This window comes from Alligator mississippiensis, chromosome 4 (genome assembly GCF_030867095.1).
Source record: "Alligator mississippiensis isolate rAllMis1 chromosome 4, rAllMis1, whole genome shotgun sequence".
Classification (NCBI taxonomy): domain Eukaryota; kingdom Metazoa; phylum Chordata; order Crocodylia; family Alligatoridae; genus Alligator; species Alligator mississippiensis.
Genome location: NC_081827.1, coordinates 23058705 through 23074204, shown reverse-complemented (window position 1 = coordinate 23074204; position 15500 = coordinate 23058705). Strand labels below are relative to the sequence as shown.

General features: G+C 38.8%; 1 protein-coding gene across 1 annotated transcript in view; it reads right to left on the bottom strand.

Annotated features, from left to right (window-relative positions):
- The window catches only part of MAGI2 (membrane associated guanylate kinase, WW and PDZ domain containing 2), a 1249850-nt gene that overhangs the window by 249758 nt on the left and 984592 nt on the right, over window positions 1-15500 (bottom strand). Inside the window, exon 7 of the mRNA XM_019487511.2 lies at window positions 2326-2383. Within this exon, the coding sequence (XP_019343056.1) occupies window positions 2326-2383 (58 nt within the window). The remainder of the gene's footprint in view (window positions 1-2325; window positions 2384-15500) is intronic.

The following is a 15500-nucleotide window of genomic DNA, read 5'->3' as shown; positions in this document are numbered from 1 at the left end:
GATTTGAACAAGTAAAAGTTCATAACCCAAAAATCATGATTTATCCACATTTATGACATAATTAAGAGCTTTTATTGTAGTGTGATTTTGTCTAGTTAAAAATGAAGTAACCTATTAAACATTTGTAATAAAGGGGGGTATAACATTGTCACTTTTTATAATGAAAAGTGGAGAGCAATTTTCACTTCAAACTTCCTGAGCTTAGACAGCAAATTAAAATACAGCTTCTTATACTAACTACAAAAACCTTTATAAACCTAGTAGCTGCACTTTTAATGCCAGTCTGTGAACATCCAGTCCACTCTTTTAGATCTGTTAACTTTACTTTTACAGTAAGCACAGTACATCTGTGCACTTACCTTGTCTGTGGTGGGATGAGTGAATTTTGGCAACAACAACCTACAAACCTGTCATTGCATTGCAATGTTTGGGGCCAGGATCCTGTGATTATCAACCTGAGGGTGGGCTTAAAATGGAGATAAATGATTGCTCTTTTTATTGGCTAGGGAATAAAACTACACATGCTTTACTAATGCCAGAATGCTTTAGGCAGTGTTTAGCGCAAAGGATTGTCTTAGCTAGAGCCTAATATGCTGAAATTGCACAACACCTGTTAGCATCTAAAATACACTAAAGCCACTCGTGCAGAAGATCATTGCTTATTATCAGCAGCTGCATAACTGGAGTATTAAGGGGAATAGACTACATGAAGCTGCTGCATGAGCCCCAAACCTTCTTACTGAAAGAAGGTAAGAATAAGGGGTGGGGGAGGTAATTTTATGGTATTATTGATGATATGCAGGTCTTCAAAAATACACTCACCTGTTTGCTTGAGGTAAGTAGGAATTTGGACTGATTGAATCAGATGACTTAGACCAAGGAACAAAACAGATGGAGCTGATGGCTCCTTCACCTGAGGGTAAAGGACAGTCTGGGAAAAAGATGCAACTGGTGCATGAAGAGAAAGAGAGAAATGGACTCAGCAGGACAATTGTCCTGCTACTTTTGCATTTTGAGGCTGGCTGAGGGAGTACAGCAGAGGGAACCAAGGAATGTCAATCTTATATTGCTTAGGTAAGAGGAGTATGAAAGAATTCACTCCTAAACTCTCAAAAAGGACTCTTGGAGGCTAGGTCAGTCTTCAGTATCTCTAGCTCCCTCCCTCGCCAGTCCAGGTTGATGCCAAACTGCCTAAAACTGGGAAATGAGTAGAGATAGGGAACCTCCAGAGTAAGCCTTCATTGCAAATTCTTGATATGCACTTGCAAAGCACGATGGTACTAGAAAGTGATGTGATCAGCTGTAAAATACTGTATTTCGTACCGGGTAATTGGGAGGGGGAGAAAAGGTGAAGCTGAGATCCAAGGTTGGGGCTTTCTGTTTAGGCCCATCTTCTGTCAAAACCTAGAATACACAGATCCACTGTTTGATATTCCTGTTGGACGGTGACCAGGGGTGAGTGAGTCAAAGGTTTCTCAGCTTGGTGCTCCACTGCCATATACCTTGTGTAGTCATTGACATCAGTACACAGAGAAATTAAAATGCTGCCCTACTGATTAGGTTTCATATTACTGTGAGCTTTTATTGCATAAATGTTGAAGACTATTCAAGGTTAAAGGCAATGGAGAGGCAGGTCCTGTTCTCATTTCATCTTTTTCTAACTAAGTAGTTAATAAACTCTACCTATTATTTTGGGTACTAACCTTCTTTGTCCTTTGCACACAGTTGCATTGGATGGAATGAGGAATACATCTCCCTCTTATTTCAAACATGATACATGACAAATGAAACAAGCATTTTGTCATGAAAATAGAAATATTAATTTTCTTATTCTTAGTTGTTAGTTTAGTTTAGTTTTTAGGTACAAAATTAAATTGCCACAGGAGTTTAGACACATTTAACTCTTACATATGGTGAACCTCAGATGTATAGCAAACTAAAACTATTCAGAGGGGTATCTTTATAGAGGAAAAAGGCCTGAGCTTTGTTTTGCTGATGTCTAAAACTTGATAAACATAAAAATTAAACACATTTGGTCCAAGATGTGTAATTCTTTCACTTCTGTTAGGAGCTCCCACAAAGGGTTTGGAAATACTAGTATGAAATCAGAGTTTGAAGAGAAGGAATGACAGATTAACAAATCTGAGAGGCACTGAAAATATTTAGTCACTGTAACTGTATTGGGGTCTGAAAATTCCTGGTAAGGTTTATTGTCAAATGGAAAAATAATTGTACCCATACCTTCCCAATTTAAGCACTGCACAGGATATTAATATCAGGTAATGAAATATTAAAAGCAAATTAAAATTGAACTTGGGAACTTACTCAACATAATAAGTGCCATAAATGGGATCATCAATTTTCTCCCAGCCATATGGAAGCTCTGAAAAACAAAGAGTTATCTTTCTCAGTAACTACAGTACAGAAAGCCAAGATTTCTTATAATGAAAAAATAGATCTTTACTGCATGTTGAGTATGGCATCAGGATGGCAAAGTTAGATATAGTGATCAATACCAATGCCAGATTTTAGAGACATATCAAGGCAACTGTGAATAGTAGTGACTTGAAAATTGGCATGCAAACAGATTCCAGTCTCTGGAACAGTATATTTTAGTTGAACTACTTTTTTGTTGTTTGAACAGCGGTGCTAACCAGTAATTGTAGCATATCTTACATGATATCGTTGCCCCACGGAAGTGATGGGCTTTTTTTTCTGAAGGTATGCACAGCATGTAGTTTTATTTGACTAAAGGGGAGCTGTCAAGATAAGAAACCCAGTCTTTTTAATATAGCTAACCGTTTCTTAGATAATTCCTTACATTGGGGCAAATGGGGAAGAGGCTCAGAAACTTAATCTTTATTTTTTTTAAATTATACCACTTAGTTTTTGCACTTGGATAATAGAAATGGAATGCTCAAGGGACCTCAAAAAGTCATTTAGGTTACCCAGTCTTTAAACACTCAACGACAGTGATTCTCTAGCTTCCCTTTTTCATTGCTTAGCCATCCTTATGCTTAGGCTAGATATTAGGAAAATTTTCCTAAATTTCTATATCTTCAAATTAAGCTAATTACCTCTTGTGCTACCCAAAATGGACATGGAAAACTTGATGCAACTTTCCTCTTCAAAGCAATTTTATATATTTGAAGGTTTATCATATCTCCCTTTAGTCTTCTCATTTTTAAATTAAGCAAACCCAGTTTTTCCAGCCTTTCCTCACAGTTAATTTTTTTGAAACTCTTAATTCGAGTTGCTCTCCTCTGGATTCTCTCTGCCTCCCAGCATGAACTAAAAGAATAGCATTGCAATAACAAAAGTTAGAAATAAAGGACTGGATCCAAATTGGTCAACTAGGCTCCTAAATGGTAATTAGGCAGAATGTAGGTGCCTACATATTAAGGTGACAATTTAAGTTTTGAAAAAAGAGCTCAATCAATCCCTTCTTCAATAGCTGTAAAACTCATTAGGCAAGTATATTTATTCAATGCCCACCTTGTTGTCTGACAAAAATTCTCTCTGGGCACATCTACAAGAGATGCTTAATGTGCAGTAGACCAATTCTACTGTGCATTAGTGTGTCATGGCAAAAGCCATGCTGATGCGCTAATGCACAGTAGAATTAACCTACTGTACATTAAGCATCATGAAAAGACTGCACCTTCACTACTGTGCATTTATGTAATACCTCATATATTACAGGTGCTGAACTTAATGCACAGAAGCAAAGGTGCCTTAATGAACATATCAACGTACGCTCTGGATTTCTAGATCCATTTCAAGCAGCTAGCACCTAATTTCTGCCTAAGATCCATTGTAATCCATGTCTATAGTTTGATAGTTTAAGGACCTCTCTCAAGAGGTGGGAAATATGAGTCTGAATTCCCTTAGACTGATTAGGACCCAGATCTACTATATCTGGAGTGTTCTAACATACAGGTTTGTTTATACAAAAAGTGGGTATTGGCACTACCAATGTGCCAGCCTGAATGCTGCTGGCATGTTAGAGATCTGTATTCTGGATCCTGAGTAGAAGCACCTAAGCTCCAAGGTCCCAGTTCAGACTCACCCATGTACCCATGCATGTATTCCTATTAGCTAGTTCTAGGCACTTCCCTGCTCAGTACTTAGCTGCTCTTGATCACCCTTCAGAGGATCTAGCCTTTTGCATTCACTATACAACAATTCTAGCCAATGGCCCAGTCAATTTGGAACTCCTTCCTGAATGACCTGGATGTGGTCCTAATCAGTGAGATACAAGGGAGGCAGTATTGGAGCTGGGGATGTAACTCTGCTTTCTGCAATTATGCAATTAATTTACAAAATTTAACATACACTGATCAAATGCATACATGGGGTATGTGTATAACAGCTGTATTTGTTCAATGGTCTGTGTGATACAGAAAGTTAGACATAATGATCTAACAGTTCTTCCTTAAAAATCTATTAAATTTACGGCACATGTTTATATATATATGTACATGTTACACCTAATACGCAACTACCACACATACTTTAATTGCATGATTATGAAGAAGAATATAACCATGTGGTTGTATACACACAGGTGCCAGCGTAGCAATGTATATACAGACAAACACAAATCTATTCTTACTTCTAAAAGTTATCTGTGCTACCCACAGACCTTTCTTTTTTGTTTTAAAGGAGCCAGGTAGGTATAAATGGCATTGTGAGATAAATAAACACGGAGTGAAGAATCAGTGCCAAGCTGACATGAATTTGATATAGACTTTGACTCAAAAATCTGCGGGTATTCCATTATTATTTCTATTGTGTGCAGAAAGTATTATTCATGTAATTAAAGGCTGCACACAAGGGGGTTTAACAATTTTCACAGACAAGCTTAAATCTAGAATGTCTTAATTCTGTACTGTTTAACTTTGCAAACTCTTTAACAGTTTTTTGGAACTAGTAAGCAGATTTAGATTAGACAGAGCTAACATGTCTGTCCCATATGAAAAACGATAATTAACTGACTTAATATGAAATGTACCTGAATGATTGAAAGTTGGCTTTTTTGCTGTAAGAGTAGGGCTATGCATACTTTGATATGCAGTATAAAAGCTAGGAGGTAAAAACAGCTTAGCTGATAAATAGTGAGCTTGAAAGAGCTACAAACTGACAGGACAAAAGAGCTTTAAACGTATTTTCTGTGAGTACTTCTCACAGGCACCCATGTGTAATAGCATACGTTCATCATCCTGTTCTGAGTGAACCTGCTCAGACTGCCATCTTGTTGTGTAGGCAATATTTCTACCAGGAAAGGCAGAGCTTTCCTGCATACTACCATGAGAAGGAGTTTCTGCTTGACTGTTTCAGTAGCTACTATAAATGATGCAACTCTTCATTGAAGACCGACAGCTAAGATTTAAATGAGGGAAGGGACTTTCCAGGTGAATAACTTAAGGCTCAAAAGACTGGGTCTTATTTCTTAGATGTTCTTCTACTTATCAAATATCATGATCGTAGTTTTTTGGCCATGTACATACATTCAGTTTCTCTTCAGAGAGGTGCTGCTCTTCTAGGAGAAACCATGAGTGTACAGATGATCAGGATTTTTCTCCCAGAGTGAAAATAGCTGCTCCAAAAGAAAAATAACCTGGGAGCAACCAGGGTTAAATCACTCACAGGAGAGTTTCTCCTATGAAAGCAATGTCTGTACAAATTCTCTTCTGAGAGAAGCTACAGCATAGTCCTCCAGCATCCCAAGGTGCTTTGTTTCTACCTCCCCACAAGGAAAAAGTGTGTCACTTTGGCTGGACACTGCTGCCCCAGCCAAGCAGGGAGCAGAACATGCCCCTCACACACCTCATATTGTGCTGCAGGAAGACACAGCCTGAGAGAGAACCAATCAGGGTTGTCCTATGTACTGCTGCCATCTGTCACCAGGCAGACTAAATAATCCTACAAAGCAAACTGAGCTCAAAGATGCTCAATGTGCATAAAGGTCCCCTGGCTGCACAGCATCAGCACTGCAAGCTCTCTGCTCTTCAAGGGCTCAGCATTCTAACGTCTGTTCAGGCATCTCCTAGTAAGTTTCTTTACCAGAAGAAGAAACCTGGGAAAATGTTTCCAGATTATTGGAATATGTGTACATAGCCTTAATGACTGTGCTTCTTGTGGGGGTTTCTCTTCAAGTATCTGACCAGATTTTTATAACGATTCATAAAAAGACTAACCCTAGAAATTTCTTTACAGGTTTTACAAGGTGTCCTTTGCACCCCAAGATAGGGCTTTGGGAATCTGATTCACGATGCAGGGATTTTCAGATAGTAGAGAAGTACTTCATAAGCTTGTGCTGATCCTGTATACCAGGAGGAATTTCACTTCAGTGGACATATGAATTGTAAAATTCATATTTACATTTTGCTATGGAGGGTTAGTACTTTAATTTTAGAAGGTTCTAAATACCTGGGACAAAACAGATACAAAGGATTTGTTATAAAAACTTGGACAAAAACTTTATTTTCAATCTGTGATGTCGTCTGAATTCAATTTAATTGGCTACTTAAAGTCTTTATACCTAATAATCATAAAATAATTCTTCTTAGAGAACATGTTAGATAGCTAGTAAATCCATGGATAACCAATACTTTGAAAGTCATTTGAAACCTTTCAGCTGTGGAAAGTCTCAAAATTGCTTGAAATAAATGTTTTCTTGGAATTAGAAGCATCTCATTTTCTCCTTAAACCTATACACTCTTATGATTATCTATAAGGAGTGCACATATATACTGTGTGTGATTTTACACATAAAACTCTGAAGTAATTTGATGAATTACAGTTTCCATATCGATCAATGTTTTTCTAATGTAATGACTCATAATGGTATTTGTGAACTGGCTCAAATACTGAGAAATCGGACGGCAAAGCCCATTTTATAGTAAAAAAGTCTGTAAAATTACATGAAACAGGCATATTATGGTGAACCCATTTTATTTTTTTAAATGCATGGATTGAGCCATTAATTATCTAACATTGCAGCATTGTCAAAGGTGCGGAAAAATGAATTTTAAAAATTACCTTTGCATACAATGACAACAGATATAAACTCTAAATATAAGTATGCCTAATTTCATTTTTTTCAATTTGAGCTGTAGCATATGAGCTACGTTTAATTAAAATTCTATACCGACCAGTAAAATAGAATTGCTAGAGCTCAAGTTCTGAGCTGTCAGCTGAAGTCTGCAAAATAAGGTTATCAGAGCACAGTTTACTATGGAACTGCTGTTAGAAGAATCTTCTGCTACGTTTGCTTTAAGTAGCCTTGTGATTATTTTTCCGGCCATTAAATAGTGGCATCTCTTCTGTTTTTCACCACAGAACTCAGCGATTACAGTAGAGTAATACTTTCATGTTTCACAAAATGAAATGCTAGAGAATTGTCAAACTGTGGATGAGGATGTTATAGTTTCACTTCAGTTGATCCACTGGTCCTGATTGTCAGGGATGAGGAACTAGTGGAAAACATTTATAAATGGACATTATTATAAACAAAAGTGAAAGAAGCTACTATTTACAACAATAATTTGAATTGGGAAGGGATTTTAATTTATGTCTTACTTTCAGGTTTTCTTTGCCAACACTGGGATTATTCCTGAACCAGGAGGAACTGGTTCAGGAATATTTGTGAAACTTAAAGTTACAATATAGCCATATTGAGTCTTGGGTTTTGGCAGTACAGACTTCAAATGTGAAGACGCAGATTCCCTTTTTAGTGATACATACTGTGTATATAATGTAGAGTACATCTATATTTTACAGTTTATCTACTGTCAGAGAGACAACATCTAATTGCAGCCCAGCAGCCATTCAACAACATAGCAATATTTCATGTGCAATGCTTACTAGGCACCTGAGTAAGGTTTTAAAAACACATAATGTTCAACTAATATTAGAAAACCCTACGTCTTCTGCCATATAAAAAAAATGAAAAAATAAAGGCAGCTTCATTTAAATACAAGCAAGTAATTTTAATAATCGATGGCAGTGACTTCTTATCACAGCCTACTTGTAGCTAATGTTCCAGATGTTCCTATTGATGCTACTTGAAATGCTGCTGTATTTCGGTCCTACTCCTGATTGTGTCACTATACCTTCTCAATGGGTGAAACAAGGACGACATTATATGCCTTCATCTGCTGAGGTGGAAATATACTTCAGTCACTGACATGATTCATTTTGCTGCAGTTCATGCAGAATTGTATCCCACATTACAGAGTCACAAAAGCTCCCAAATGTTTCAGAACAGCTATTATTGCATTAGTGTCCTACTGTATGACAAGTGAGAAATAGGAGTATCTGAAAAAAAAGACAGCAGGATTTTCTTCACAATAGCCACAGTAAGAGTGTTTGTGCAATACATAAGAGATTGAAAAAGAAAATATGATACCTACTGGTACTGCAAAGGTTGGTGCCTAATACATGGAAGACATCTGTAGTACAAACTCATCCTGGTGGAAAATATTTTCTCTATAAAGCTGTTTAAGTCAGTGTTCTCTTGGTAAAGAGGCTCTGTAAAGACCTAATCACAAATTTGGACTTATTTAACTTTCAGAAGATACTGAATTTTTCCATTCACCATCTTTTATGTTGCCTTGTTCTATATGGCTTCCATGCATCTCTATTTTTCCCTGTTCCATACAGCATGTGTCCCTCCATAGTCTAACTATACTATGGACGAGTATTTCAGGGGGGTTTTGTGATAAAGAAAATGACGGAATATCTACTACCATCCAGCTGAAGTTATACATAGTTAAAGTTTCTGTAAGATGAGTTCTTCATGAATATAAATGAATCCTGTCAATTCAGATTCTCAATTGGTATACTGTCATATGATATCCAAAAGCATAGACTGACTATTTATAGGAACGCAGATACAGGAGCCGTATTGTTACTGTTTGAGAGAGGCCCTATAAAACTCAGTGAAACATTGTTTCACTTAATATTCAGATCATTGGTCGAGAAAAATCAGCTCATCCCTCCAGGATTTGCCTATCTACATAGTTCTTTGTAGTTCTCAAAGTTTCATCTGGGAAACCCACCTTATATCTGTAATAACCACACTCCCTCAATGAAGAAAAAAAATCTAGCCAGGTTTGCAAACACTCACATTATTTAGCATTAGCTTAGCAAATAAAGGTTATGACCTAGTTCATAAAACAGCTAGACCAGTAATTCTCAATCAGAGGTCCACACTGGATCCACAGGGTCACTTGGGTCTCTGCCACTGGCAGTCTTGAACCGCCACTAGTGCAGTGCTGGGGCTGGGATCAATGATCAGCTGACTGGAGTCTTGAACTATTATCTCTGTGGAGTGGATTGACAATAGCTGAACATGTTACTTAATACAATCTGGAAACACTCATCCCACAAAAATTTGTAACTTTGCTACAATACGATTGCACTTAGCAATACGTTTTACTGATTGAATGCATGGATACTTGTGTTTTAAGTGCAGTTAACACTTTATGGCCATATCCAGACGAATGTGGACATGTGGTATGTTGCACTGCAGACCCATCTGCAGCACCACACACAGCACATAGAGGTGTTCCCCACGGCATCATGGGGGGTTTTCTCAATCCCAGGAGATCCAGGAGTAAAAAACCCCCCACACTGAAAAAAGTGGGGTGGTACAGGTGGCACCAGCATGTACTGCCCAAAGCCAGACTCAGCCAGGCTCCCTGCTACAGAATTACCATGGCTGCAGGCCTGGGAGGTCCCCAGGACCCCAAGGAAGGCTTCTAGGGCCAGCCCAGTTGCTGACCCCAGCCTCCCCTACCCAACCGAAGGTAACCTGCCGTATGCTAGAGCAGTTGTAGCACAGGCTTTCCCCTGGGGACCAGCAGCAGTGGCACAAGGTGTGCCACTGCTGCTTGTCCCTAGGGGAAATGCATGTTTCCACTCATCTGGATGAGGCCTGTAAGTATAACATGAGACATGGCCCTTAAAGTACATCAATGCTCAAACTACTTATGCCCAATTAACATTAACCTCCCTCCTCCTTCCCCCTCCGCCCCCCAAATAATGGTTCTCCAGGCCTGCTAATATGTGAATGTATTTACAAATGTAGAGGTATCTTCATGGACTTCTTATATTGGCTGCACTGTTCCTGTTGAGGTATGAGGTTGATGTAACATCTATCAAAACATGTACCTATTAGATTGAAAAAAGCTAGGGTTTTTGTTTTTGTTTTTTTGTTTTATTTCAAAATTATTGAATTCAACTGAATTACTGAATTCAATCTGCCATTTATCAAAGATGGTAGATACTAAGAGCCTACTAGTCATTAATTGAAACAACAAATTTAAAAATTGAAGTTAGAAGGCAAAAAATTGAAGGTAGAAGTTAGCATGGAGTTTCCACTAACTTTCATAAAGAGCTCAACTCAAATGAATTTACTGAAACAACCAGAAGCAGTCAATTATTTTTCCTAAAGAAAAATTAATCAGAAAGGGGCAGGCACATCTGCATATAATGCTACATCACCATAGTGATGCGCTATGGCAATATAACTCATTGCAATGGTGATGTAGCTTTGGCGGGCACAAACTGTGATGCTGATGCTATGTCGCTGTAGTGACAAGCTACTTTGTGTGGCAGGGCACCTTTGGTTGCCTGCCACTTTATGGGCAGAGGTAGGCAGCTACCAGGTGCCTGATGAGGACAGTCATTTTGAACACTAGGCATATAAAGGCTGCAGTTTGCTGCTGCCAGCCCAGGCACAAACATCACCTGGCTGAGCTGCAGCAGGAACAACCAAGGAGGTAAGGGCAAGAGCTTATGGGGATGGACAGGAGGCTCTTGGTTCTGGGCATGACCTAAAACTGCACCCTGCTGGGAGTGGGTAGTCTGGTGGGGCTCCCAGTGGTGCGGGAGCCGCCAGGAAATACAAGGCCAGTTACCACCCCAGTGAAAGGCACGTCAGGGTGCCTTAATAACCCCAGCTCCCACATCCCTGGTGGGTTCAACTGGTTCAGGGGGAACCCAGGCTCATGGGAGTCCTGAGGCAGGGCCCAGGTTGGCAGAGGGACCTGGAGCAGCGGCCAGGCTCTTTGTGAGTCCTGTGGCTGCAGGGACCCTGAGAGGGGGCCAGGCATGGCTATGACCTCCTGAGCCTCACGGGGTGTAATACCCCAGGGCAGAGGGCCAGGCAGGGCTACGGCCACCTGAGCTGGATGGGGCAGCAGGCCCCAGTGAAGGGGCAGTGTGCGGAGCCCCAGTGAGGGGGTGATGTGGGGGTATAAGACCCTAGGACCAGGCAGGGCTGTGGCCACTTGAGCTCCAAGGGATGGAAGACCCCAGTGTGGAGCCCCAGTGAGGGGGCCAAGGGCTTGGGGCCCAGTATGTATTTGTTTGTTGTATGAAAGGCCTAGTGCAAACCACTGGTGGAGGCCACCTGTGAGGCTTCGGGTGTGGTGTAGGGGAGGAGTGGAGCCACAGATAATGCCCCCTGGCATCGGGGTGAGAATGGGCAGCCTCCCACCTAATTAGAACTAATTAAGAAACAACAATGCGTGGCAGGTGAGTAAAGCGGACGGTTAGTCCAGACACAGGTGGGTGGGCCAGCGTGAGGTCCAGCCTCAAGCGTGCCCCTGTTGCACCTCACTATAGTGTGTCACTATGGCAACGTAGCTGCTAAAAATAACCATGCGCCACTGGGATGGCACAATAATGGCTATATCTATGCCATCATTTAGTACTTCCTAAAACAAGTACTAAGTGATGGCGCAATAACACCTGCTCCATGGGGGGGCACGTGCAGATGTGCCCAGGATTGACTTTAAAAAAAAAAAAAAAAAAAGAAAAAAGAAAAGCTCCAATTTTTCCAAGTTTTTCCTATTGAAGGTTTCAAAACAAAATAATAGTTTTGTATTATTCGCACAATTTTAAAAAACAGTTCAGAAGTGTTTTGTTGATGCTGTGGTAATAACATATTATTTTTATTTATAATACTTGTAATTGCACAGGTGATAGCACACTCTTCATATAACTAAATAGATACCTCACTATCATTACTATAGCCCAGATAGACATACCTAAACTAGTCTTGAAATAGCTGGCTTGAGTATTGTTAGCAAGACAGCAACATGGAACTCTGTCCTGGCTACAAAAAATCATCTAGAGAAGCTGCGTTGGTCCTTGGTAGTCCGCACTGAACCCCATTCGAATGCAGCTACGCTACTAGGAGTACTACATTGTAGCCATGCCCCAATGTATTTTGGCACTGGAAAGATTACAAGCATATATTTTCAGTTTACATTACTCCAGTTCAATAGAACCGCATTGCATGTAAAGTTCTGACCTGAAGCACTCTGCTTTTGAAATTGCCTTTAATAGAGCCTTCCTATGCTGTATTTTTGAACTTTGAAGGCAACATGTTGGAAAGAGACATTCTTTTTGATCTTTTGAGTGCTTGACTCTTTCAACATTTGATACCAATTATTGACTTTTTAAGTTCAGCTGTTACACAATGATGTTTGCTACCTGACTGATCTTACTAAATTGGATTTTTCTTTTCTTTCACCCGCTTTTCAACCTCTTCATTTATTTATATTATTTCCCTTGCTGTTTCCTTTAACATTTAATAATCTACACAAAGAATGTATGGAGTTTCTGAACATTTTGAATTGACTGCTGTTATAACCTAGAAGCCCTTAACTTGGCTACAAAGCTAACAAGTAACTTGAAAGAAATAGCTTCTTTTTTACCAGCCAGACCCCTCTGGGACACAAACAGCTGTTCTGTGTACAAGGACTACCAGCCAAAGGCTGACAGTCTTTAATGTAAAGATAGCCATATGCCACTCTCCCAGCTCTCAGTACAAGAAAGAAAAGAAGATAATCAGGCAAAAGGAAAACAAAATATATAAATTATCATTTAATTTTAATTAGTGCCAAAAAACCCCAGAATTTATAGATACCATGCATGTACTTAAAGCTATCCTGGAGATGAGTCTCTAGCAGTTGTCTGGTAGATTTTGTTATACATTTAATTTAATTATAGTTCAAAACAATCAAAAACACCTACAGCACATAACTTTTACGTAACTACCCAGTAATTATCTGTGATCCAAAATTTCCAGTCTCCCCAATTTCAGTGTGTTAATATTAATGTACATGAGGGAAACCACCATACAATTAAAAAGAGCTCTGTCAAGATAAAGAGCTAAGGGAGCTTACCCTAGCTGCATTCATGTATATTCAGAGTACATGAAGGGAGAATGTAGGTTGTCATGTAGGCTGCAATTAATATTAACTTCCCAGTTTTAGTTGTTATGCCTTAAGTTTACAGAGTTCCTGTACACAGCATGTCAAGAGATGAAAAGCTAGAACACTAACCTACTGCACTATCAGCTACACTTGTTTAATGGGCTAGAGATGAAATTAATTTCCTTTGAAACAGAAAAACAGAGATCGTTAATGAGGATTCCTAGTTTGTAACAGCATGCTTCTCACTTGATCACTGTGCAGAACTGAAGTTATCATTTACTCAACTTGGAGGCAAAGGTTCTCTCTGGTATTTTCTGTGATGAGAAATTCCAGTCTAATGTTTAAGCTCTGATTGGATACAGCCTTCTACTCCATGCCTACATTTGGTAACAAGCACTCTTCACAAAAGAGGGGGAAAGTCTTCCGTTTTGTAACAGTAACCCTTGAAATAAGTTTACTAGATCTGAGGTCATTGTTTTATTTTGGGGTGAAGGGTTAGGGGAGTTGGTATATTGGGACCTGCAGATTTATATGCAGATTTACTTAGTTAAGATTTTTCTTTAAATGTCTTAGCCTGTCTTTCACAAACTTCATGATTCAGGCTGGGGAAAAGTCCCACATTTCATTGACTTTCTGCACCAAATTCAGAAAACCTTTGTTTCATTGCTATACTCACTCTACCATAACTCTAAATTCCCTTGTCAACTCTTCAGAATAAAGCGTGCAGCACAATATTTTTTCATTCTCCTCAATTCTTCAGAAAAAGTGGTTAATTTATATTTCAGATCAGTGAGTCAAATAGCTTAGCCTTTTATAAAAAGGGATTAAGAAATGTATAACTAACTGTACATCTGCAGATAAAAGACTAATAAGTCTCATGCTTGGTGGATAAGTATTTGACTGCATCTGATCAAGGAAGAATGTTGTCCTACCATCCAGTAGCATAAAATTGGACATAAAATTGGACAGGTAAATTATTAGGGCATGGTGAGGTATTGGCATCCTCAGAAACAACAGGTAATAGAGATAGGGCAGCAGGTTAGATGGACTAGTAGTTTGATTGAGTACAGCAAATCTCATTTTTCTCTATTTTATTTTAAATACTAGGAGACCCTGCAAGCAAATCAGAGTATCCTGCACTAGACATCTCATGAGATATTCACTTCCATCTTTAGAGTGCTGTGCTGCTTAGTAACATGCTTTCACAGTACAGGATAGTAGCAATAATCCTGGATTAGGTGTCCAAATACCATGGGGAACAGTAGGGTATAAGAATATTAAATAACTAAAACAAATACAATAGATTACACAGAGACTTATACCACTGAAAATCCAAGCTAACACCTGTGAAATCAGTGGAGCAATTCAGGATTTATACTACTGGAACTGAGACTGGAATCCAGCTGTGATTCCTCAGTGGCTTCCTACCCTTGTTGTAGAAGTCTAAGATGATTCAAACCCCACTTTTGTTTCCTGTGCTTTGCTCTATTGAACAATACGTAGGAATCTGCTTTAGTTCCATATAAATGCTTTCTGAAACTTCTTGTCATAACTTATTCATCATTATGCAATAACATTGGTTGTATTTATGGGGACACTCAAATTGAGTCATTCCAAACTTTAAACATTATGTTAAAAATCCCTTGGCATTTTAATGACAAGGAAATATGTATGAATTTGGAAGCTTATTTTCCTTTATTTGAATTGTAATGCCATCTGCCAAAACTCTCTCAAAATGTTTCTGTTCTGACAGCATCAGAAAGGAACTTTGCATGAGAAGCAGGCATCTGTTCTTTCCTTAATCTACAAATGACACATTTTGTTTGCATTCACAAGGGCATTTTGCAAATTTAGTGTCCAATTAATATGCCATTTTTTGACAATGACAAAATAATCAGATTCTTAACTAAGTCACATTTCTTTCAATGGTTTTAATTGTATGGAATAAAAATAAAATGGAGTTAAAAGGTTTAACCATATTATAATAAATTATCATTGATTTGTATTCTCCCCTTGTTTTAACTTTTGATAATATTTGCCTGTAGGCAATATGCTTTTTGGATAGAAAAGAGAGATGGCGGTATAAGGGGGAAAAACAGAAAAAACATTAGAGCATAAGACTGGAAAAAGTTCCAGGGGGTCATTCAGTACCTGTGTTTGAAGACACACAAGCCTCTGTACCCCACCCTAGGAATCTCAAATATGTTACATGACATTACACAAACTGATTGATGTGCCAGAACACCCTGTCTTATTGTATCATCT